This window comes from Brassica rapa, chromosome A09 (assembly GCF_000309985.2).
Source record: "Brassica rapa cultivar Chiifu-401-42 chromosome A09, CAAS_Brap_v3.01, whole genome shotgun sequence".
NCBI classification, from domain to species: domain Eukaryota; kingdom Viridiplantae; phylum Streptophyta; class Magnoliopsida; order Brassicales; family Brassicaceae; genus Brassica; species Brassica rapa.
Window position 1 is genome coordinate 38328776 of NC_024803.2, and position 22220 is coordinate 38350995.

Sequence of the window (22220 nt, forward strand, 5' to 3'; positions counted from 1 at the left end):
CGTTGTCCCACTGCATATCCGGAAGAAAACACTTTTGTAACATCTGAACAAAGAGTTGGCTAAGAGATTAAAAGAAAGAATACTCCAAAGGATCTTGGAAAATAGAACCTTGCTATGCGTGGCTGACCATTAAAAGAAAGAATGTATGTATCAGACTCTCAAGACACACACCAGATGATTTTGTTCCGCTTCTGAGTCACATAACGAGTCCTACTGTTAGATATTGTAACCTGAAGATGATTCTAGAGGGACATATCTCAATGTAATAAAAGTCTTTGACCCAAAACTTTTGATCACATTTCAAAGAAAAGCTCGTTTTTTTTTTGCAAATAAAAGGGAAAACAAACTCATTCGTATGTTTAGTACAAGAAATCTATTACACATTAAAAAAAGAATCTATTGCACAAATTAAAAAGGTTCAGAGAGAGTGAGAGTGAAGGTGGAGGTTGGAAAGCTAAGAAGAAGAGAAGAGAGATCTGCGAGTGACCAGTTGCTTGTGAATGGCTCTGATGGTGGCTGGTGTTGTGCGGCAGCAGCCTCCCAGCAATGACACTCCTGCATCCATCCATTTCTCTACGTACGACACATAGTCTTCATCCCCAACTCCTGCGTTTTCCTGCACCAAAACATCACACCAACTATTACTATTACTTTCCTTGTCTCCAACCAAAGTAATGATGATAATGTGACTTACAACCCACTCCTTCCGGTCAGCATCATATCTTTCTCCGCTGTTTGGATACGCTAGTATAGGCTTGCTCGTCACCTACATCAAAGTTATGTGCAAAGCCCTTTTTAAGAAAAAAGATTTACCCAATGTAGTTGGATAAGAATACAAAAGCAGCACCTTTGCTATCTCCAAGACTAGGCCCTCTATGAATCTTGGAGAGGTACAGTTGATCCCAACCGCAACTACTTTCTCACAGGCTTCAGCTATGGCGACACACTCCTTGATGGAATCCCCACTAACCACGTTCACCCCATCATTGGAGTTAAACGAAAACCACCCCGAAATCTTCACGTCCCCTTCATCTAACAGCTCAGCAAATGCCTAGAAAGATAACTTCAAACCTTATTAATACACCCCACCAGAAGAAGCTAACAACATCAAAGTCGATCAGTACCTGAGCCTCTAGCTTGCTTGGAATGGTCTCAAATGCTATAATATCAGCACCAGACTCTCCCAGAACTTGCAATTTTCTCCGGTGAAAATCTTTGAGTGTTTCCAGCGTGATCAAATCACCATAGATTCCACTGACAGAGTCACCAACAGATAATGTTTTTTAAGAAGGCAAAAAAAAAAAAAAATCTGAACAGTGTAACTGATGAGAGCAGCTAAAAACCTGTATTCTGAGCCATCAGCCAAGTAAGCACCGTAGCTACCAACTGATGCTGCAACTAGTATAGGCCGCGTTTTAAGAATCTTATCATCCACAATGTCGCTGGAGGAGGAGGTAGCTTTGCATTTGTCATAGTACGTGCTCCGAGCTTCACATGCTATTTCAACGCTCTTTCTAAGCAAATATTCGCTCTTCTCTATTGAAAAGCCTTTTGTTTCAAACCCCTGAATCGTGGCCTATTCAAAAGATTGATTCACGTTTTAGAGCACCCCATAAAAAAGAAAGAGAGAGAGAGAGAGAGAGAACCTGATAAGAAGCGCTGGCGATAATATCAGCACCAGCTTCAAGGTAATCGAGACACACCTGCTCCATCAGGAAACAGAATCCAAAGCCATTTAGTAGCAATGCCAAAGAAAACCATAGAAAATCCCCAACTAAAAAGAAACAAGTAGAAAAACTAACAACTACAAAAATAGGGTTTAGAGTTCACAAGGTTGGCATGGCAGCTTTAAATATTGTCAGTGCCAGTGGGATCAATATCTAGTTAATAATACCAAATAATGAAACGAGAATATTTTGCTCTACTTCATTCAAAACAATTCAATTTAAATCTAAATCTATGGATAACTTATCGTAATAAGCGCAAAAAACCTAGTCAAGCAGCTGACAACAGCAACGATTCAGATTTCACACTCCCCCCCCCAAAAAAAAGAGAGAAAAAGGAGTTACAGTGTGGATGATGTGAGGAGAAGTGAGTAAGCATTTGGAGCTCCAGAGAGGATCGTTGAGATCCGCTCCATGTCTCTCGAACTCAGTTGCTAGCCCGCCGTCTATAATCGCATACCCTCCTGTCTGCTTCAAGAACTCTTTCATCGAGTTAAAAGCCTCCGACTTCGAGCTTCCGGTTAACATCCCCGACGCAAAGTTGGACAAAACAACCAAAAATGTGAACTACTATTCATGTGTTTGTTTACAACCTTATCTTTCAAACTAGTTGATTTTTCTATATCACAACTTAACCACTCCCTCTGTAGCCTTATGTCTTCTTCCCACTTGTTTTTTCTCACTCTCTTGGCTTTTGTTACCTAAATTACATATTTAAAATTGTACGAATCACCAGACCAGCAAAAAGGGACATATATGACGCGCCACCCCCACCCACCCCCCAGCCAAAAAAAGAGAACGAAAAAGATTCAAAGGTTTATGTTTATCATCAATTTTATACACGACCAGACTGGGTGTAGTATAAATACATGTATATAGAACAGAATGAGAGTTTTTTTAATGTCAATCTAACTCGAAAGTCTCCAAAAGAAAAAGAAAAAAAAAAAGAAAATCCAAGAATCATCACGCAGAATATGAGAGAGAGGGAGAGAGATCAGGGGCCACGAGGTCTGCAGAAACAGAGGAACCCCTGAAACTTGTCTGGTGGTATCATTCCACCGCCTTTGCTTGTGTTTACCGCTTCAAGTAGCTTCACTACCTCCTCCATCTCCGGACGCTTGTCTGGATTCGGGTCCCAGCATCTCTTCATTATGTTTGCCACTGCCTGTGGGCAGCATTTCGGAATCTCTGGTCTCAGGTTCTGTTCAACCAAATAAAGATAAGGGATTAGATTCTTTTCTGATTATTTAGAATAGGAGAGAAAGAGAGAGAGAGAGAGACCTTATGAACAACGGCATGAGAGATCTCAGCAAAACTACAGTCAGCGTAAGGCATGTCGCAGCAGTATATTTCCCAGAGGCATACACCAAAGCTATACACATCGCATTTCCTGTTGTAAGGCTTTCCTTCAAGAACCTATCCCCCACAAAAAACATAACCTTTTTTAATATATTCTGTTTTCACAATTACGAAAAAGGGATAATATTACCATACATACCTCTGGAGCCATGTAGCCGAGAGTTCCAGTTTCACCCGTCATGTCTTGAGGGTTCTGAGCCTCGACTCTAGCAACTCCGAAATCAGCAATCTTGAGCGTCTTGTTAGTTTCTAGCAACATGTTCTCTGTCTTCACGTCCCGATGTACAATCGCCTTGGAGTGGAGGTAACTCAGCCTGAGACACGAAAAAGAGGATATGTATATGTATACGACCAACAATCCCTTAAACATTACAAAATAAAAGAGAGAGAGAGAGAGTGGTTAGTTACCCTCTAGCGAGATCCAAAGCGAGCTGAATGACATCCTTGATGGGGAGTTTGCTCCGATATTTCTTGATGAGGAACTTCTTGAGTGTGCCTCCAGCAACATATTCAACCACAACACAACAGGCCCTGGCAGGATGTGCTCCGCTGCCACCACGTCCCCCAGAATCACCAGCAGGAGGGATCTTCAGATCAGAGGTCCCCATGGATGCTCCTATAAACTGATAAAAAATGTAGAAAGTCAAAGTCAATGCTTCATTCCTCTTCTAATACTAATACTAATAGTTATGAATACATACCTTGGTAACGTTGGGGTGATCGAGCTTCTGCCAGACGGCAACCTCTTGCTCGAAAGAAGCGCGCAGAGCTGTAGTTTCAGCAGCTGTTGATTGACCATCTTCTCCCCAATCTAAAACTTTCACAGCGACTTGTTGACCAGCGTAGACACCGCGGTAGACAGTGCCATAAGTGCCGTGGGCGAGAACGTGCTTCATGTCGAGTTTGGAGAGGTCGATCTCCCATTCGTGCATCGGAGCTTTTGTGGAGGTGGAGGACTTGACGGCGGTAGTAGAGGAGGAGGTATGGCCCATGTGCAAATCCCATTTACTGAAATCAAGAGTATCCGCCCTGAAGTATTGACCTCCTCCAGCGCTCCTGCTCCCGACTCCCCCTAGTTTGGGATCCGATCCTATTTCCACCGATCTTGCCGCCTCTCCGCCGCCTGACGCCATGGAGTTCAATCAGTAGGACAAGTGCTAGGGTTTTCGTTTTGATGATGACTCCGAATATTATGTTCTGTGGTGGAGAGAGAGAGAGAGAGAGAGACAAAAAAAAATTCTAAGGGAGAAAAGACAAAAGAGATGAGAAAGGGAAGAAGAAATAAGATTTTGATTGATTGATTGATTGTGGTCACCACAAACACACACACAGAAAAGGAAAACTTAAGTTTCGCAAGGATTATTAGAGCGAGACATAATCTGTAGAGGAGTTGGTGAGAGACCAACTCATCTGTCTTTTTGACTGTTTCACCGGCCAACTTCTCTCTCTCTCTCTCGCTGGCTCGAACAAATTTTATTCCTTTGCCCCCCTTTCTTTAATTTTTATTTAATTTATGTTTTTTTAATATTTAATTTATGTTTGATTCTTCTTTTCTTTCTCTCACGCCATCTTTGGAGCAGCGAAACGCTGAAACTTCTCTCTTTTACTTCCTATACTAGGTAATAACCCGCGCCTTACCCGGAATGTGATTATTAGTTTCGTTATTTTTAATAAAAAAGACAATAAATCTGTTTAATCTGGATATTGGTTAGGTTTTACGTTTTTTTGTTTTTAATCTTCTAAAATATAACTATTATTTTAAATTAATATTCATTTTAGTTTATTCGGTTAAAACATTTGATTTTTTGGTTTTTTCGGATAAAAACCTAAAATTAATATTATATGTTTATTTTCATATTATGAAGTTTAGATAGTTGTCATGTCGAACCAATAGTTTCATATTATAGTTTTTAAACAGATGATAGTTTAAGAAAAAGAAAAGAAAATTATTAAGACAAATCATTTCACTACAATTTGGTCGGTAGTGAAAGAAACATTAAGAAAAAATATTTCAACTTTCAAAAAAATTAGATACTTCAGCTGTGGTGAATACTTAGTTATAAGATGCTCACATCAAGGTGCACATGTATGTTTATGTAAAAAGTATATAAAAATAGTTGAAAAATATATAAAGATATTGTTAATTAATATTAAATGACATTTTTGTTCAGAATAATACATGAAAGATAAAATTAAAATTTATTTAAAATAAAAAAGACCTTGACATTAGTCATTTTTTCATCAAAAGAAAATAAAATTATATTCGTAAATAGGGGTGGACACATATCAAGTATCTGGATATTTGGAAGCATTCTTGTCAATTCGATCTTTAGCCACCTAGATATTCGGTGACTCCGATATCCGAAATGTTTTAGAATTTTAAAGAATATCCGATTTGATTCGTAAATAAAATAAAATTTTAAAAATAATTTAATAATAACATTTTATTACAAAAATAAAACATTATATAACCTTTTAATTCTAGTACCTAATATAATAAATTTATATTGTAAAACTCATATAAAGTATAATATATATAATTCTTTTCATATATGTATATATGCATATAACATATCGAATTAGATATATGTTCCTAAAAATATTGGTATTAGTGATTTGCTTCTTTTTTGGATATTGTATTTTAGTATTTGATTTGTTTCGTAAAGTTTCAAATATCAAGATTTTTTGGTTCAAATCAAAACGGATAACAAATCGAATCAAAATTTATGAATATTTTGCTCAATTTTATCTGTAAACAATAAAAATAATATATATATAGTTTGGCTTTTGATTCGTTATCTATTTTTATTCGAACCGAAAAATCCAGAGTTTTATTGGAACTATGTATGTGAGTTTTATATTAAAAAAATCACAAAGTACATAGTGTGAACACATTTATGACTATAGTGTGAACGCGTTAACATATTTATTATCAAATCATTGTGAGGCTGCCACATGTCTATTATAATGTGAATGCATTTATTACAATACTTCTCTTTTAATATATAAGGGATTCGGGCGTCGTGTGTATAAATTGTCCTTGCTATAGCATTCAGTTAGGTATCCGTATCCTAGTTTACAACCAAATACTTGTCCTGTCATTCTCTCTAGTTTACATAGCTTTTGGTTCAAACCTATTGACTTTGACTTTTCTTTAGCAGTGAACCACTCTCAAAATGATTCCACCACCCCAGAGCTCCAACCAAATTATCTCCACTTGATAATAATTACTAGATTCATGTCATCCATTCCACTTGTCTAATCCATTTATTTTCAAGAGATTCTCAATAATCACCTTTCCCATTTGACAGGAAGCTGGCGTACGTAATATGCAAAACATTTGTGGTCTTCTTATAGCCAAAATGGAGCCACCCTTTCTCAGTCTCAAAACAATGGAACATATAAGGTCAGGTTCTCTACACCCTGATACGGATGAGGTATCTAAAGCATACATTCAGACTATTGTTCCATCTCTATCGTCTCAGGGTAAGGGATGGGGTAACATTTGCCGAGTTTTCTCGCAAAACAACCAATCAGTACTATTAGACAGTTGCAGTCTAATAGATAACCATCATCTAAGTTCGTTAGGCATGTGTTAAATGCTTGTTGTGAATTGAAGCCAAGAAATGGTGGTCCCTTGTGAAAGAGCAGTGATGTGCCACAATATAGAAAAATAAAACCTCCACTTAGGGCAGCAAAATATATTTAAAGATCCAGGGCATCATATGTTACCATAGGCATAATATACTACTAGATTTTTCACCCGCACATCCGTGCGGGTAGATTTTCATTTTATAAATATATAACAGATACCATCGCAAAACTTTCAAAGATATAATTTACATTTTAGTGTTATATATTGTGTAAATCTATAATGTTATTGGTTATGTTTCTTATTTGATATTATTAATGTATAATGATTTGTTTTATACATTTTACTTTATTATTAATTTTTATTATATATTAATATATTTTCGAGTTTGGTAAAATAAATTCATAGTATGAAATAAACAAATTTAGAATCTCCTTCATTTTTTTCTAATTTTTACCGACTGAATACAATACATTTTAAAATTTTTATTTAGTTATACTATAGAACTGATATTTTCTTAGCATAATTTATATTTCTATGTTATTTATTTTAGTATATTGTGGGATTTTATACGTAAATAGATTATAGTAATATTATATTATTAATTATAAAATCAATCGATGCATTAATTTAAAAATATTTTAAAATTTTATTAAAATTTTGTTAGATTTTTCAACATATTTTGTTATAAGTAAAAATAAAATTTAAATTTACAGTTAAAATTTATTTATTAATATCTATATAATTTATAAGATTTTTTAGAAATGTTATATATTAAATAAATTAACTTAAATAATCAAATAGATGTATAGACCTAGTATGAATTGTTTATGGTATTTCTTTTAATAAAGAAGATATAGAATATAATTAATAAATTTGAAAATAGCATACACTTTTATTTTATTTTGTTTTATAATAAAATCTTATTTAAATTAATGTATATGTTATTAATTACGAAATTAATAATGGTATTAATTTAAATAAGATATTTTAATTTTTAGAAAAAATTTGTTAGATTTTTTCTCAACATTTTGTTATAACTAAAAATAAAATTTAAATTTATAGTTAAAATTAATTTATTATTAATATCTTTATATATTTAATAGATTAATATAAATAATTAAATAAATGTAATTAATGAAATGAACCTAATAAAGCTAGTATGACTTTTTTTATGGTAGATAAAAATGGTACTTCTCTTTTAATAGAGAAGATAAAACTTGAGTTTATACATGCAAATATTATGATAACATGGATTTCTTAAGTACCAGACAATGTAGACAATTGTTAATTGTTAGATAATTAGAGTAATTCAGTGTTGGTGATTATAGTTTTGAATGCATTTTTGAAATATTAACAAACTGAAGTTAAACGAAAATTAATCTTTATTCAATTATGACATAAAATATTGAGTAATTTGATTTTTTTTATCTAAAAATAGGTATAAATTGAATTATAAATACTAGATTGAAAATTTTTACAAAAATAAACTTGTTATATAATTAATATTTTATAAGTTATATCATTTATATATTTTTCTGTTGTAATATGTATTATTATTTTTATTAAAGAGATTTTTATGATTCGCTTCTGATCACAACCATAACTGTGAAAGAGGGAGCCAAAATAGTGAAAGCTGATACATGGTTATAACTTGCACCATTTTTACATTGAATCTTCTCATCATACCTCCATACAACTTTTGTATGAGAATATTATGACATATCTACTCCTCTTTCGCTCCTATATTAGCTCCTGTTTCCAAATACAAATTTTGTTATATATGGTGATCAGCAAAAGTTTTAGTATTAAAAAAAGAGAGGATCCTATTATATGTTGATGTTCATAGCGGTTCCATGTTTCCACGAACCCATACTTGTTAAGATCCTGTTTCTGTAAAAGAACATATTGATCGTAGCAAAAAATAAAAACTTATTGCCACGAATTGTGGGACATGCAACCCAACGTACATTTATTACCTTATAAACCAAATACGTGTACACGTGCTAATCATACAGCTTCCGTTAAGTGGTAGCACAATTTTTTTTTGTCGGCAAGTGGTAACACAATGACTTTAGTTATCGCTATAAAACTGTTAAGTTTGGTTACATGCACCCCCGTAAATCCAAAGTTGCATAGATTGGCGTAGCCAGCCAGCCACATGGCCACCACGTTCACAAGCACACTCCACAAGACACCGAATCACGACGTGGCAGTTTAGCTTTTGCCACGTGTAGCTTAGTAACACAAACATAATCCATAAGCAACTTGGAAGTTCGGACTTTGGACTTGGAGCGTTCTCTCTTTAGGAAAGGTACAAACGTACCAATCAACTTGTGTCTATCGTGATTTCACTCACAAAGTCTATACATAAACTTCAATTTAAAACTTATTTTACTTTATAATTTTATATTTAAGGTTGAAATAGAGTGGGTGTATCATGCATATATATGAAAGAAATAGCGATATACTTATTATATACGACTGTTATCTCAGGTAGGAATTGAAAAAGATATTTAGTCATATATAATATAAGTAAAATAAATTTTGTTTAACTGTATTTACTATCTAGAGAAGTTTTTTTTTTGTCAGCACTATCTAGAGAAGTTTGAAATGCAAATTTCAGTGTATTATATAATATTAGATGTACATCTTAAGAAAATGCCAAAATGGACTTATAAGAAAAAGAGAATATTTGATTTATGAAATTATGTGCGTGATAATCTCATGTTAATCATTGGTTCCAAGTTAAGTTTTACCTTATTATCTGCACAAGTATAAGTTCCAGAACGTTCGAAGAATGGATATGCAGGTGCACCCATTGCCTTGTACTCTTTCTGGAAAGTTCAGCTAAATATTTGACCAAAAAAGGCTTTGTGTATCTAACTCTTCTATTTATATGCCACATACGTGGCCAATCTCTTCACCACATCTTCTTCCTCAATTACCATAAACCAACACACACCAAAAGCAGAGTGTTGTGTGTTTTCAAAAGACGCACTTCCCGCGTCTTTCTAAGCCTCCTTTTGTTTGTGTCGTCGTTGGTCTTCACTAATTCAGAAACCCAAATGATTCGTCACGTCTCTTGCACCGAAACGTACGAAAAAAACAATATTAGGTCAAAGGTGTCATCATCGAAGGTCTATTATTGATCAAAAGAAGGAAGATGGAGCCGTCGTCGAGTTCGAGAGCGTGGTCAATGCCGGTGCCAATGAAAGGATTGCAAGAACCAGGGCCATGTCCGTTTCTAACAAAGACTTTCGAGATGGTGGACGACCCAAACACAAACCACATTGTGTCGTGGAACAGGGGAGGTATTAGTTTTGTCGTGTGGGATCCACATTCTTTCTCCGCGAACATTCTCCCTCTATACTTCAAGCACAACAACTTCTCCAGTTTCGTCAGACAACTCAACACTTACGTAAGTATATCTCTGGTTCTCCACTGAACGTCATTGCTACGGAATTTGTTTTGTTTTTCATTCACTTTTTGTGCTCCCCTCTGATCTTATAGTTTTGGAGGACCTCGACGAAGCGTTCGGCCTCCAGTTACTGCGAAATGATGGTAATTTATTTGGTTTATATTTATGGAATTCATAGTTTAAAACCAATCTTTCGTAGGAATTATTTCCCATTAATTAATGGTTGATGAAATAAGTTAAAAAGACTCTAGGTAGCAGTGACTGAGACGAAGTGTTTTCGTAAGTTCTAGAAAACTTTATCCATATGGGTGCAACTCGTAGCCAAAATTAGAAATTTTATGAAAAAAAAAATTAAAAAATGGAATAAACGTGAATGGAATAGTAGAAATTATGAAATAAATAATATGAAATTTCATTCCATCTCATTACATTTGTATTTTTAATCGTTAATGTTTTATAACTATATTTCTTTTCTTTTTTTACATATTCCAAAACAAATTATTAGAATGACATTTGATTTTTTTTTTCATTTAAATGATAAAAAATTTAGAATCATTAGGAATAAATCATTTCGTACGGTTTTATTCCAGTAATCAAGTTGCACAAATATATTCCACTAGACACTTGTTCCCTCCATCCAATTCCAAGCGACACATTCTTCCATCTAATAATATAAAAAAATTAAAGATGGATTACTTTCATCTTGGCATGTAGATTACTACTCTTTTATATAAGAAGACATGGCTAACGAAACCTTACCTCTCTTTTTTTACTAATATTGATAATAATATATGATTCTCAGGGATTCAGAAAGATTGAGGCAGAGAGATGGGAATTTATGAATGATGGTTTCTTGATGGGACAGAGAGACCTTCTCAAAAGCATCAAGCGACGAACCTCCTCCTCTGCCCCTCCCTCGCTCCATCACTCACAAGGCGATCCCTGCGTCGAGCTCCGGCAAGAGAGGCATGTCCTGATGATGGAGATCTCGAGACTCAGACAGCAGGAGCAGAGAGCGAGAGGCTATATCCAAGCCATGGAGCAGAGGATCAATGGAGCAGAAAAGAAACAGAGACATATGATGTCTTTCCTGAGGCGTGCCGTGCAGAACCCCGCTCTTCTGCAGCAGCTGCTCGAGCAGCAGAGGAAAGAGCTAGAGGAGGCTTCGATGGATCAGGTCAAACCGGAGACAGTGGAACACGTTTCGGAGCTGGAGGCTCTGGCACTGGAGATGCAAGGACATGGACGTCAACGGACTGAGGAGGTGGAGAAGGAACTCGACGACGGGTTTTGGGAAGAACTACTGATGAACAAGGATGAAGGTGAAGAAGAGGACAATGTGAACACATGTTAGCTAGGTTCTTGTTCGAACCTAGTTATCAATAAATTAATGAAATACAAAGGAGTTGTATGATATTAATAATAGTACTGCTCGAGCAATAAAAGCAAACAATGATGGAGAACCAGCAAGATCAACGTCGTGTTTAGGGATACAGACACATATATTATACATATAGCGTTGTATGAACACCCCTAAGTTTTATTTTAAAAAGAAAATTCATCACAATTAACGACAACCAATCACAACACTCGTTATTATTATTAATTTTCGCAACTCAACCCCTAATAGTAACAACTTGGCTGCTTGGGAGATGAGTATGTAGAATACATAAGTGAGACATATAAATTAGGAGCAGCCGGGCTTGCCACAGAGACAAGCCTGGGAGCTAGAGGCGGGTTGTGAGACGCAGACGCCTTGAGCGGCTCCTTCGTTAATGCAAAAGTCATAGCAAAGTTTGTGTCCGGCAGTACCCAACCAACACTTGAAGTTTGGAAGACCCTTGCATTCCCACTCACAAGTCACACCTTTGCGCTTCTCCCTTTGTCAATTAATCCTATGATCATCTTATATACCAACTAATAGTATGCCTTTTTATCTATTTACTTATTTGTTTACTGCATTACAATCATTACTATCTAGCTTAATTTGAAACTCAAATATATTGTGTGAATACATAATTTATGTGTATTTGGTCCCTAAATACTATTTGGCGCTCTGAAATTAAATATTTCACGAGGTAAATTTGAGCATATCAGTCTTTAGCTAAATTTCAGAAGTGCATCCGTGAAAAAAAATCTTTAGTAGATGTTTAAATTGGCTTCTGCAGTGGAAGCAAGAGTGTCTGCATAAGTTGATGAAGGGAAACAGGGTTTAACTAAATAGAAGAACCATAAAAGCTTTATTACAATCAAGATTTGGACACAAAACATGTAATGCCAATTTGAGCAGCACACAAGCTTTTAACATATCCAAGAAAATCCCAACAATTAGAGCTTTTGAATCTAAACAGTTTAGTAACCGTTTGTGCTCATTGATAACAAAAAAAGGCGAAAAACGCTTCACATCAGAGTCTAATAAGTAGCATTCGATTGCTTTTGTCGTTTCAGAAGAAGATCTCTGGCTCTGCGGTTGGTTTTGCATCTTGCCTGAACCAGCGAACCCAACCACCTGCTGTCCTCCGGCATTGACGCTAGCCATACCAATCCCTCAACCTCCGTCTCCACCGCGATTCGTGCGTCTAAAAACGCAGCAGAGCACTTCTCTTTGGCGAATCCCGAGCACTTGTCCTTGGCCGCAACCAAGCATTCCTTGAATTCCCGCTCTTCGCACTTCTCTCGTTCCCTCATGTCCACCGCCGCGCCGCCTAAGCTCCGCCACCACGGAGGCTTACAGTTGTTGGACGCGGAGACGGCGCACCCAATTCTTGCCCCTTCCTCGCACTGCTCCTTGATTTGGGCTTCGCAACGCTTGTAAGCGGCGGCCCATGAGTCCAGGGATCGGAAGGCTAGAACGTATTGACCTGATTCCGATCCCCCGGCGGGTATGGGTCCCCGGAGCAACGGTTTCGGACGGTCGAACGAAACGGTGGTCGCTGACGCTGAGTATTCTTCCATTTCTCTCTACCGAGGCCCATCGGGCCTGAGGCTGGGATCTCTTTAATAAAAGGCTCATCCGACACGTGGCAATCAGATAACCGATCGATTACACTCTTTTGATTACAATAGTTTTGGGCCTTCAGAGATTAAAAGCCCATTAGCGAAAATTCAAACTTGTAGGGTGGTGTGTCTCTCTCTCTGACGCTGAGAGTCTTGTCAGATCTGAGGATATGTGAATCGGGTAATCAAAAGGATCGTAGTAGCCTCGCTGAGATGGAATTGGAAGATGGTGATTCACGAGGGAAGCACAGGATCCTTGCTGAGCTTGGTCGCGTCGAACAGGAAGTCATATTCTTGGAGGTAATATCCGATGATCCTCTCTAACCGGGGAGATATCAACTCTTAATTGTGCCACCTCAGATCTTGAGTTTTCTGCTGAGATTATTCTCAGCAGATCCTTAGTTTTGCGAAATGTAGAGATCAATTTCTTAGAATTTCCCAAAATTCTCCTTTGTGTCTACATCTCCTCACCTCATTGCCAACAATTTGATAATAAACATTATCTATTCTTTATTCCAGAAAGAGTTGGAAGAGCTTGGGCAGACTGATATTGTATCAGCCGTGTGTGAGGAGTAAGGGAGGGAGAAACTCAGCCTATGTTAAAAAAAATTATGTGTTAGTGTTCTGAAACTTGTGTGTTGCTTTGGTGACCAATGTGTATTTTGTCTTGGTTTCACAGGCTGCTCTGTCTCATCGAGAAAGCACCGGACCCTCTCTTGCCACTGTGAGTTGCTTTTTGTAGACTCTCAAGTGTTTACATTCGGAATGAAATGGCTGACAGGTGTTATGGCAGGACCAATGGGCCTTTGAACTTGGGATGGGACCGGTGGTTTGAAGGACCAGATGGGGGAGATGGCTGCAGATGCTTTATACTTTGATCCATGGGGTTACATAAATATAGGCCGGGCCAGTTTTGGTGTTAAGACTAGTTTACATGGGACCCAAAATTTTAACATGTGTGATCGTACAGAGCTTTGGATTGTGTAGAATGGTTAAGTTGCAAGTATGTAAGCTAAGCAGTGGAATGTTGTATGTATGAGATTCGAATCTGGCATCCGAGCAATCAGAGTTTGAGCTTCTCATCGTTGTTTTTTTTTCTTAAGTCTTGTTTTGCATAGAGGTTGGAACAAGAGGGGATCTGAGTAATGAGTGTGTGCATAGTTGGAGGGGTAAAGAAGAAGAAAGTTGGCAGATTTTGAAGACCGTTGAGTGTGTCTCCCTTTTCTTTTTACTTATTGTCCGCATCCCCATAATACCATAGACACACAAGAGAGAGAATGCAACACTAGTTTCGAGGTTCAAAATACTGTCATACCCATTTTTTAGATGATTAGTAATAATCTATGATTATTGTCATGGGTCGATAATGGAACCCAGAGCACATGCCTCCGCTCCACTCTTCTATTATTTATCATAACTTTATGGCTCTTCTCATTTTCTGTATTTACAATCTTTCAATATACTTTTTACCTGTTGATGCGTACGTAACAGTAGAAAATCCCCACTCCCTTTGATATCTGGGATCCATTGTCGCAAAATAATAAGGATGCTGCTAAGTAGGTCGTTTATTCCATAGCTTAAGATAGTTTTTAGAGCATTCTTAAAGATTCCTCAGCTAAGTATGTAATAGTAATAGTATATGTTCCAAAAATTAAGTAAAACACCCTCGAGTCTGATTATTTGGGTTTCTGACAACCTTTGAATATCTGTCATCCACTTTTAGTGATCAAAAGAACATCAAAGTTGATGATACTTTTAAAAAAATATTTAGGTAATTAGAGTACTCTCTCCTGTTAACTATCCAATCAAATAAAGAGTTTTCTCAAATAAATAACAAAGTTTGTAACTGTGATTTGGAGGCGAGTTAAGCTTATCTCAAAAAGTGTTTCATAGTTGTTGGTGAAGTAAAATAAGTAAATAATTGAGAAGCCGGAAGATGCACGTTACAAAAATCTGCATCTGTGGTCAGACTCAGAGCACCACAGTACACATGAACGAATATTTTGATTTCAATACTGACCTTACCTCGTGATTTTTGAAACAAACAAACATTGAAACATGCATTATTACTTTAGCTTCACTCACATGCTCAAATCGTCCAAACCCCTTTCTCTTCCCGCTTCATCTATTTTTTTCTACCAAAAATTAATTTTCAATCTATATTCATTGGGTTTTGGGTTATTTAAATTAAATTGGTAGGATTAGTAAGATGTCCGTTGTCTCATAATTTGTAAATCTCGAGTAAGTAAGTGGTCGTCACCATGTCCCTACACATATAGTATCTTCAAGTTAACGTTTTCCTATGCAATTTGTTTTAAGAGAAGCAAACTCGCATTTCTTGTCCATACTAACCAAAGCTCCCGGGCAGGCGTCGTGGTGTTTTGGTAACGGTCATACTTATGCATTCCACGTGTCATCTCGGAAAGTGCTAGTCAAGGTCGGTCAACAGTGGGGTCCAAATTTTCTCCATTTCCCCATAGGCCCCTTCCATCTCTCCTTGTCTTCTGTTCCAACTCCGACAATTAAAAATGGACGAAAGCTACTAGTAAATGATGTTTTGACGAGAGAAAGTGTTTAAGTAGAGAAGTTACTAGTATTAAACATTATAGAAAGTACATAATTTTTGGGAGAGTATCAGAAGATGTTAATAATATAATAGCAGAAGGACGTTGAATGGAGCATGTAAGTGGGAAATAAGAGTAGAGGAGAAGGGCACAAGAGTCATATTAATAATATATAGATTTGGTACCATCCTCCTTATAAAGAGAGAGAGAGAGAGAGAGAGAGTCGTGGTGAGTGGTGACTAGTGAGTGAGTGATACTAATATAAACAAGAAAAAAAGAAGCTGAAGAATGTACTGAAAATGGAGACAAGGGTGGTGAAAGAGGGAGATGTGGAGAAGCACATTGGTGGCTGCATGGCCGGCTTCTTCAACATCTTCGATCGTCCTCATCTTCTCTCCCCCAAACGATTCTCCCTGCCCAAACGTCTCTCCTCCTCCTCCTATTCTTTGAAGACTGAACCTTCCCTGGACTCAGGGAGCCACAGTGTCTACTCCACCCCACAGCTCCGGTCTCCGGCTCCCCCAGAGTTTAAACAACAAGTAGTATCTCCCAGGAGGTTCTCCAAAGAAGCTCCTAGACTCTCGCTCGATAGCAGAGCCGTGGTGGACGCCAAGGGAAGCCTCAAACCTAGACAGATCCACGCTGATGTGGGGTCTGGATCGCCCAGCGTGATCGCAAGGCTCATGGGATTGGAGGCATTGCCTGATTCACAGCAGCAGCCTCTTCAGCGATCTGCATCCGAGTCAAGGGTCATCAGCAGATTTGTGGACAGGTTAAACTTTCAAAACCAGCAGAGCAGCAGCACCCAAGGAGTTGAAGAAGATCACCACTCCAGGAAGGAGCCATCAAAAGCTTCTTCTACTCCAGTCCCGCTAAGGCGAAAGAGTTTTTTCGATACAGCAGATTTCTTCCCGGAGCCCAGGCAAGTGATGAGTCGTGGATCCGAGTCTGATCTTGAAACCCTTAAGCAGCTCCTCGAAGCTCTTAGGCTCAAAGGACTGTTGCACTCCTGTTCAACGAACAGGAATGTCATCATCCCTCAGTCTCCCATCAGATCTGTACCTTCCAAGCGAGATCTAAACAAAGCAAAGACACTGAGGAGAAGTGAAAACAGCGTCAGGACTCCTAACAGGAGACCGACGCTCAAGGATTCCTGGAGAGCCGAACATGTCCACACAAGGAACGTCAGCCAACGACGACGACCAATTGAAGACGACCATGAAGAGTTTAACAGACATGGGAAAACTCTATTGGAGAGATGCGATAAGCTTCTCAACAGCATTGCTGAAATGGCTGCGTCTGAGGTTGCGGCTGCGGGAGATTCACAGCCGAGTCCAGTCTCGGTTCTTGACGCCTCCCTTTACCAAGAGGACTCTTCTCCATCCCCGGTCATGAAACGCACCCTTCACTTCACTGGTATAAAACTCTAAAACCTCCACTCCCTTCTCTCTTTGTATCTATCTATCTATCTATCTCTTAGTTTTGCATGTTGTGACAGAACTACTACTAGAAGATGAATCCTTCACGTCATCATCTTCGGACTCTGAATACGACTACATCTCCGACATCCTCAGAGCCTCCAGTTGCCTACCGCAAGAATCCGACATCTTCTCGCTGCTCGAAGAAAAGCAGCAATACCTCAAGGGCGCTCATGAGAGAAGGCTCACCTTCGACGCGGTGCAGGAGATTGTTGGGCGGATAAGGAGGAGGGGGAGAATGGTTGGAGACGCTGACGAGATGCTGCAGCTGACCTGGTCCGAGTTTCAGAAGCTAAGAAAGAAAAGCTCCTCGCCAGCGGAAGAGGAAACAGCGGACCTTGTGGGATACGTGTGTAGGGTCCTCGGGAGAGATCTAACGGAGGACCCTTGGCGAGATTTTCAGGTGGAGACGTCTGAGGCGGTTCTCGTCATCGAACGGCTCGTTTTCAAAGATTTGGTTGGTGAGACCATACGCCATATGGCTGCTCTTAACAGGTCAGCCTCGCTGCGTAGGAGGAGGAGGCTGCTCTTCTGATGCAAAAAAAAACTAGATTATTTAAATCTCTGACACAATCTGAAACAGAACCATTTTTTTTAGCAAATACATGGGATCTGAACACATGAGAGAGAGTGATTGGTCTTCTTTAATTTGTGGCTTCTTTTATTTCATTTTTGTTTGTTTGTATTATCATTTGAAATGTGTGAAAAGGCTCGTCAAGATATATATATTGCATCCCGGATTTGAGCTGTTGTCTACAATGGTCAATAATGTCTACTTATCAAACCGTTGGTTCCCAAAATCATAATTCTAGCCCAAGTTCGACTCTACTTTAGTGGGCTGAAAGAATTCTCCATTTAGATCCAAGAAGGCTTCGTGAGCCCATTTTGACTTACGTGTGAGTAGGAGTGGAACTCAGGAGATTATGATCACACAAAACTCGTGATTTGTGTTTTTCAAAGGAAGTAAGACGCGGATCCTCCTACTCTATGACAAAACATAATCATATACTCACAATAACGATGATATTTTATAAACGGTGGAAAGACGCGCGCACACATATTTTTCTTAATTTGTTTTGGCAAAAAAAAAAAATGATAATGGGGACAACCACAAAGCCACGTGAAGGTTTAAAGGAAGGACCAATAAGAGTTTAAGCTGATTTGTCAGCAGACGCGTCACAGTCTGCGTGGACCAGTCCACTTCAATCACACACACTACCACAGCCGTCCCTTCGACCCTTTGGCTGACAAATGTTCAAAGGCACATTTATATTATTATTTAAATTGGGACCAAGATTTGCTTTGGGACAAGCTGTGCCCCACGACTCTCTCGCTAGTGCTCTCTGGTCGCTTCTCCTTCTAGAGACCAACCATTTCCACCAACTCCGTTTTCAGTTCACACCATGCCCACCACTGCATCAGTTAGTTGATATGAGCCCAACTTCTTTCTTCACTGTTTAACAAAATGGACTGGTCAACACAGTCTCTGTCACACCCGAGAATTCTAATGTGGTGGACACAATCTTCACTAGGCCACCTTTTGTCACCAGTCTCTCTCTCTCTTTTCCTGTTTTGATCCTTCCATAAGATTAAACCTTTATGGTTACTACCATATTATAACGATCTCGGTGGTGGTAGCGTAGCCCAAAGATGATGATCCGAAACTGAATGTAAACTATGTACCAAAGAGAGAGAGAGAGAGAGAGAGAGAGAGAGAGAGAGAGAGAGAGAGTAATAATTAAAACAAATGGGACAAATTAACCCCCCAACAAAAGACAAATAAAATGAGATTATCCGAGATGATTATGTTTGAGGAAGCACTGAGTCCCTCTCTGTTATCCACATGCCGGATGTTTAGCAAAAGTAAATTAAACAAAATCTAAAGCTAATCTCATCATAATGTCAATCACAAGAATTTATGAATACAAGAGATGATTCAGTCAGTGTTTTATTTTTGTCAGCTAGCTGCAAGAGGAGGCCGTAAATCAGTAACAGAAAGACTTACTCATTGGTTGCTTTGGTTTGTGCTGTCGTTCAGTTTTTTTTTTTGCCTTACAAGGATTGTGTTGTCGTGTCCCATCATTGCCTCCTCATTTTCCCACAAGGATTTCTTTCGTTCCACGTCTGCTGACCCCTCCTTCAGTTCAGTGATATGCCATTCTTTTTTCTCAGAGACCAATCCTTTTGCGTTTCATCCGAGTCAAAAGCCTGACAAAAGAGTGGAATACAATCTCAGATAATAGATCTCAGCCCCAAAAAAAGCAAAACCATACCTACGACTGGAAACATGTTATGTATGTATGGGATAAGAGGATAAAAAAGGAGTGCTTCAAATGGTAAGTTTCCAAGTAAAAAGTGTTATGGTATGATCTTGTCTGCCTAAAAAGCCAAGATTGTGCGTGTAACTGTTATGAAAAGATAAAATAAAAAAAAGATTCGTGAGATCTTTCTTTCTTGTGACTTTTTCCCTTCAACTAGGCACCTTCTCCTTTATGGCTTCTAAAGCTAGCTATATATATATATATATAACCCATTGTAGACAGCCAAGTCCCCATCCAGATTCTCACAACCAAAAAGATTGGTTGCCTCCTCCATTCAGAATCGCACTAGCTTTTCTTTCAATACTCTTCTGCCTATCAGAAATCAAGAAGGCCATATGAAGTATCTACATGCATGCTTCCTCAGGAAAAGAAACATGCTTATAGTAAGAAGTTTCACCACCTTACTACTACTCAGCTGCATAGCCTTTAAGTTAGCTTGCTGCTTCTCTAACAGCATCTCTTCGTTGAAAGCCCTTCCCCTACTAGGCCACTTGGAGTTCGAAGATGTCCATCCCGCCTCCAAAGATTTTGGAAACCGGTACCAGCTGCTTCCTTTGGCGGTCTTGCATCCCAAATCCGTAAGCGACATCGCCTCGGTGATACGACACATCTGGATGATGGGACCTCATTCGCAGCTCACGGTTGCAGCGAGAGGCCGTGGACATTCACTCCAAGGCCAAGCACAGACTAGACATGGAATTGTTATCCACATGGAATCACTACAGCCCCAGAAGCTGAAGGTCCACGGCGTTGGTGGTGGTACTACTCCGTTTGTTGACGTGTCTGGTGGTGAGCTTTGGATAAACATTTTGCACGAGACCCTAAAGTACGGGCTTGCACCAAAATCATGGACGGACTACCTACATTTAACTGTAGGTGGTACTCTGTCCAATGCTGGAATCAGCGGCCAGGCATTCCGACACGGGCCGCAGATCAGCAATGTTCATCAACTGGAGGTTGTCACAGGTTAGTTCAGAGTGGTGATTATTAAAACCAAAACCCTCAAAAAAAAAGTACTCACTAAAAAGGTTGTTGCAGGAAAAGGTGAGATTTTAAACTGTTCAGAGAGGCAGAACAGCGACCTGTTCCATGGAGTTCTTGGTGGGTTAGGTCAGTTTGGCATCATAACACGGGCAAGAATAGCATTGGAACCCGCACCAACCATGGTAAACAAGAAACTACTTAGTCCTCTCAAAAAATACTAATAATAGTATGTGTCATATAAATAGATAGCTCTGTGGTAATAATGGGCAGGTCAAATGGATGAGAGTGTTGTACCTGGATTTTGCAGCTTTTGCGAGGGACCAAGAGCGCCTGATTTCGTCAGATGATGACAAATTCGATTACATTGAAGGTTTTGTGATAATAAATAGGACGGGACTGCTGGACAGCTGGAGGTTATCCTTCACACCAGAAGACCCTATAGAGGCCAGCAAATTCAAATCTGATGGTAGGAATCTCTACTGTCTGGAAGTGGCCAAGTACTTTAAGCTGGATCAAGACAAGAAAGATGTAATGAACCAGGTGAGTAAAAAAAGTAAAATAAAAACAGAGTAGAAGAATGCAATATACAGAATTGGAATCTAACTTTTTTTTTCTGTCATCCAGGAGGTGAAAGAATCATTGTCTGAACTAAACTACATCTCGTCGACACTGTTTTCATCGGAGGTAACGTACCAAGAATTCTTGGACAGGGTACATGTCTCTGAGATGAAGCTGCGATCGAAAGGGCAGTGGGAAGTTCCACATCCATGGCTGAATCTGCTAGTGCCAAGAAGCAGAGTCAATGAATTTGCAAAAGGTGTGTTCGGAAACATCCTAACGGATACAAGCAACGGCCCAGTCATCGTCTACCCAGTCAACAAGTCAAAGTAAGAAACAATAACTGTTTGGCTAGCTGAGACCAACCTTATTAGTTATTTTTAAACAAAAAAATATTAATATTTTAATGTAAATTAGTTGTTTAGTTAAATTTTAATAAAACACATTTACATAATTCATAAAACCTCGTAAAGTTTTCATGAGTTTTTTAAAAGCAATTCATACGTAATCTTATTATGCATTTGGTCAGGTGGGACAATAGAAGTTCAGCGGTGACACCGGAGGAGGAAGAGATATTCTACTTGGTGGCGATCCTTACATCGGCTGTTCCAGGGTCGACAGGGAAAGATGGAGTCGACCAAATCGTAAAGCGGAACCAAAGGATACTTGAATTCAGTGAAGCAGCAGGTTTAGGGCTGAAGCAATACCTGCCCCATTACACAACCAGACACGAGTGGAGATCCCACTTTGGTCCTAAGTGGGATGATTTTGTGCGGAGAAAATCCAGATATGATCCCTTCGCAATGCTTGCGCCAGGCCAGAGAATTTTCGAGAAATCACCAGTAGTCTCACCACACTCCTCATGACCAGACCCGACCCGGTGGATTATTATTACTAGGGTCTTGTATGTAACAAACAACTATATTTTAAGGCCTAATAGATCTTATGTACATACGACTATATTTTCTCGATCGCTGTATACATACACGTGCATAATAGTATTCCCCTCTGTCCGTAATCGCTGTAATTAACACCCACTTCTCGGCCGAAACGAAAGACGGAGAAGTCACACACAACTCCGTTTCTCATGTTCGTCGTTTCTGTTGGGCTCTAATTATGTTGATCTTAAGGCTTAATAGACCATGAAATCTACTATTTCCTCTTCCACAAAAGAGACGCATTATAACTTTCGCAAACTCTCAGTGAAAACTATTTTAGATTT

General features: G+C 38.6%; 6 protein-coding genes and 2 long non-coding RNA genes across 12 annotated transcripts; 4 read left to right on the forward strand and 4 right to left on the reverse strand.

Moving 5' to 3' along the window:
* Positions 1-270: 270 nt before the first annotated feature.
* Positions 271-2501, reverse strand: LOC103842126 (selenocysteine Se-methyltransferase-like). Its single transcript, XM_009118742.3, has 7 exons — positions 2070-2501; positions 1647-1703; positions 1344-1576; positions 1125-1254; positions 848-1051; positions 695-766; positions 271-616 (listed from the first exon to the last, which is right to left on the reverse strand). The coding sequence occupies exons 1-7, from the start codon at positions 2250-2252 to the stop codon at positions 455-457; spliced, it is 1041 nt and encodes a 346-aa protein (XP_009116990.1). The 5' UTR covers positions 2253-2501; the 3' UTR covers positions 271-454.
* Positions 2502-2520: 19 nt separating this feature from the next.
* On the reverse strand, positions 2521-4552 carry LOC103842127 (serine/threonine-protein kinase STY13). The gene is made up of 5 exons (XM_009118744.3): positions 3785-4552; positions 3492-3706; positions 3223-3397; positions 3006-3140; positions 2521-2925 (listed from the first exon to the last, which is right to left on the reverse strand). The coding sequence occupies exons 1-5, from the start codon at positions 4214-4216 to the stop codon at positions 2719-2721; spliced, it is 1164 nt and encodes a 387-aa protein (XP_009116992.1). The 5' UTR covers positions 4217-4552; the 3' UTR covers positions 2521-2718.
* Positions 4553-6095: 1543 nt separating this feature from the next.
* On the forward strand, positions 6096-6751 carry LOC117127939. 2 transcript variants are annotated; one of them, XR_004450929.1, is made up of 2 exons: positions 6096-6143; positions 6395-6751. It is a non-coding gene; the product is annotated as an uncharacterized LOC117127939 (long non-coding RNA). The 2 variants fall into 2 exon arrangements; XR_004450930.1 differs by having other exon boundaries at positions 6096-6138.
* A 989-nt stretch (positions 6752-7740) lies between these two features.
* Positions 7741-11663, forward strand: LOC103842128 (heat stress transcription factor A-7b). Of its 3 annotated transcripts, none has more exons than XM_009118745.3 (3): positions 7741-10096; positions 10189-10236; positions 10899-11663. In XM_009118745.3, exons 1-3 carry the CDS (start codon positions 9842-9844, stop codon positions 11448-11450), a joined length of 855 nt encoding a protein of 284 aa, XP_009116993.1. In that variant the 5' UTR covers positions 7741-9841; the 3' UTR covers positions 11451-11663. The 3 variants fall into 3 exon arrangements, with proteins under 3 accessions (XP_009116993.1, XP_018510400.1, XP_033134865.1); XM_018654884.2 differs by having other exon boundaries at positions 7742-10096; positions 10189-10239; XM_033278974.1 differs by lacking the exon at positions 10189-10236 and having other exon boundaries at positions 7746-10096.
* A 629-nt stretch (positions 11664-12292) lies between these two features.
* LOC103842130 lies at positions 12293-13109 on the reverse strand. The gene has a single exon (XM_009118747.3). The coding sequence runs from the start codon at positions 13049-13051 to the stop codon at positions 12509-12511; it is 543 nt and encodes a 180-aa protein (XP_009116995.2). The 5' UTR covers positions 13052-13109; the 3' UTR covers positions 12293-12508.
* Positions 13110-13199: 90 nt separating this feature from the next.
* Positions 13200-17886, forward strand: LOC103842129. 2 transcript variants are annotated; one of them, XM_033278972.1, is made up of 4 exons: positions 13200-13393; positions 13613-13817; positions 13887-17073; positions 17156-17886. In XM_033278972.1, exons 3-4 carry the CDS (start codon positions 15957-15959, stop codon positions 17668-17670), a joined length of 1632 nt encoding a protein of 543 aa, XP_033134863.1. In that variant the 5' UTR covers positions 13200-13393; positions 13613-13817; positions 13887-15956; the 3' UTR covers positions 17671-17886. The 2 variants fall into 2 exon arrangements, with proteins under 2 accessions (XP_033134863.1, XP_033134864.1); XM_033278973.1 differs by having other exon boundaries at positions 13219-13393; positions 13773-13817.
* A 1022-nt stretch (positions 17887-18908) lies between these two features.
* Positions 18909-20095, reverse strand: LOC103842133. The gene is made up of 2 exons (XR_001956504.2): positions 19857-20095; positions 18909-19768 (listed from the first exon to the last, which is right to left on the reverse strand). It is a non-coding gene; the product is annotated as an uncharacterized LOC103842133 (long non-coding RNA).
* On the forward strand, positions 19735-21999 carry LOC103842132 (cytokinin dehydrogenase 6). The gene is made up of 5 exons (XM_009118749.3): positions 19735-20422; positions 20495-20622; positions 20711-20980; positions 21065-21327; positions 21528-21999. Exons 1-5 carry the CDS (start codon positions 19792-19794, stop codon positions 21862-21864), a joined length of 1629 nt encoding a protein of 542 aa, XP_009116997.1. The 5' UTR covers positions 19735-19791; the 3' UTR covers positions 21865-21999.
* Positions 22000-22220: the final 221 nt, after the last annotated feature.

Excerpts from the sequence above, each read along its gene's own strand:
- LOC103842126 (XM_009118742.3), bottom strand. The coding sequence starts at position 2,252 with ATGTTAACCGGAAGCTCGAAGTCGGAGGCTTTTAACTCGATGAAAGAG. Across the intron at positions 1,704-2,069 it reads CTCCTCACATCATCCACACT|GTGTGTCTCGATTACCTTGA; the intron begins GTAACTCCTTTT and ends CTGATGGAGCAG. Across the intron at positions 767-847 it reads TAGTCTTGGAGATAGCAAAG|GTGACGAGCAAGCCTATACT; the intron begins GTGCTGCTTTTG and ends ACTTTGATGTAG.
- LOC103842127 (XM_009118744.3), bottom strand. The coding sequence starts at position 4,216 with ATGGCGTCAGGCGGCGGAGAGGCGGCAAGATCGGTGGAAATAGGATCG. Across the intron at positions 3,398-3,491 it reads GCTTTGGATCTCGCTAGAGG|GCTGAGTTACCTCCACTCCA; the intron begins GTAACTAACCAC and ends TTCGTGTCTCAG. Across the intron at positions 2,926-3,005 it reads CTCATGCCGTTGTTCATAAG|AACCTGAGACCAGAGATTCC; the intron begins GTCTCTCTCTCT and ends TTGGTTGAACAG.
- LOC103842128 (XM_018654884.2), top strand. The coding sequence starts at position 9,842 with ATGGAGCCGTCGTCGAGTTCGAGAGCGTGGTCAATGCCGGTGCCAATG. Across the intron at positions 10,097-10,188 it reads TCAGACAACTCAACACTTAC|TTTTGGAGGACCTCGACGAA; the intron begins GTAAGTATATCT and ends CTGATCTTATAG. Across the intron at positions 10,240-10,898 it reads CCAGTTACTGCGAAATGATG|GGATTCAGAAAGATTGAGGC; the intron begins GTAATTTATTTG and ends TATGATTCTCAG.
- LOC103842130 (XM_009118747.3), bottom strand. The coding sequence starts at position 13,051 with ATGGAAGAATACTCAGCGTCAGCGACCACCGTTTCGTTCGACCGTCCG.
- LOC103842129 (XM_033278972.1), top strand. The coding sequence starts at position 15,957 with ATGGAGACAAGGGTGGTGAAAGAGGGAGATGTGGAGAAGCACATTGGT. Across the intron at positions 17,074-17,155 it reads ACGCACCCTTCACTTCACTG|AACTACTACTAGAAGATGAA; the intron begins GTATAAAACTCT and ends ATGTTGTGACAG.
- LOC103842132 (XM_009118749.3), top strand. The coding sequence starts at position 19,792 with ATGAAGTATCTACATGCATGCTTCCTCAGGAAAAGAAACATGCTTATA. Across the intron at positions 20,423-20,494 it reads TCAACTGGAGGTTGTCACAG|GAAAAGGTGAGATTTTAAAC; the intron begins GTTAGTTCAGAG and ends AGGTTGTTGCAG. Across the intron at positions 20,623-20,710 it reads TGGAACCCGCACCAACCATG|GTCAAATGGATGAGAGTGTT; the intron begins GTAAACAAGAAA and ends AATAATGGGCAG.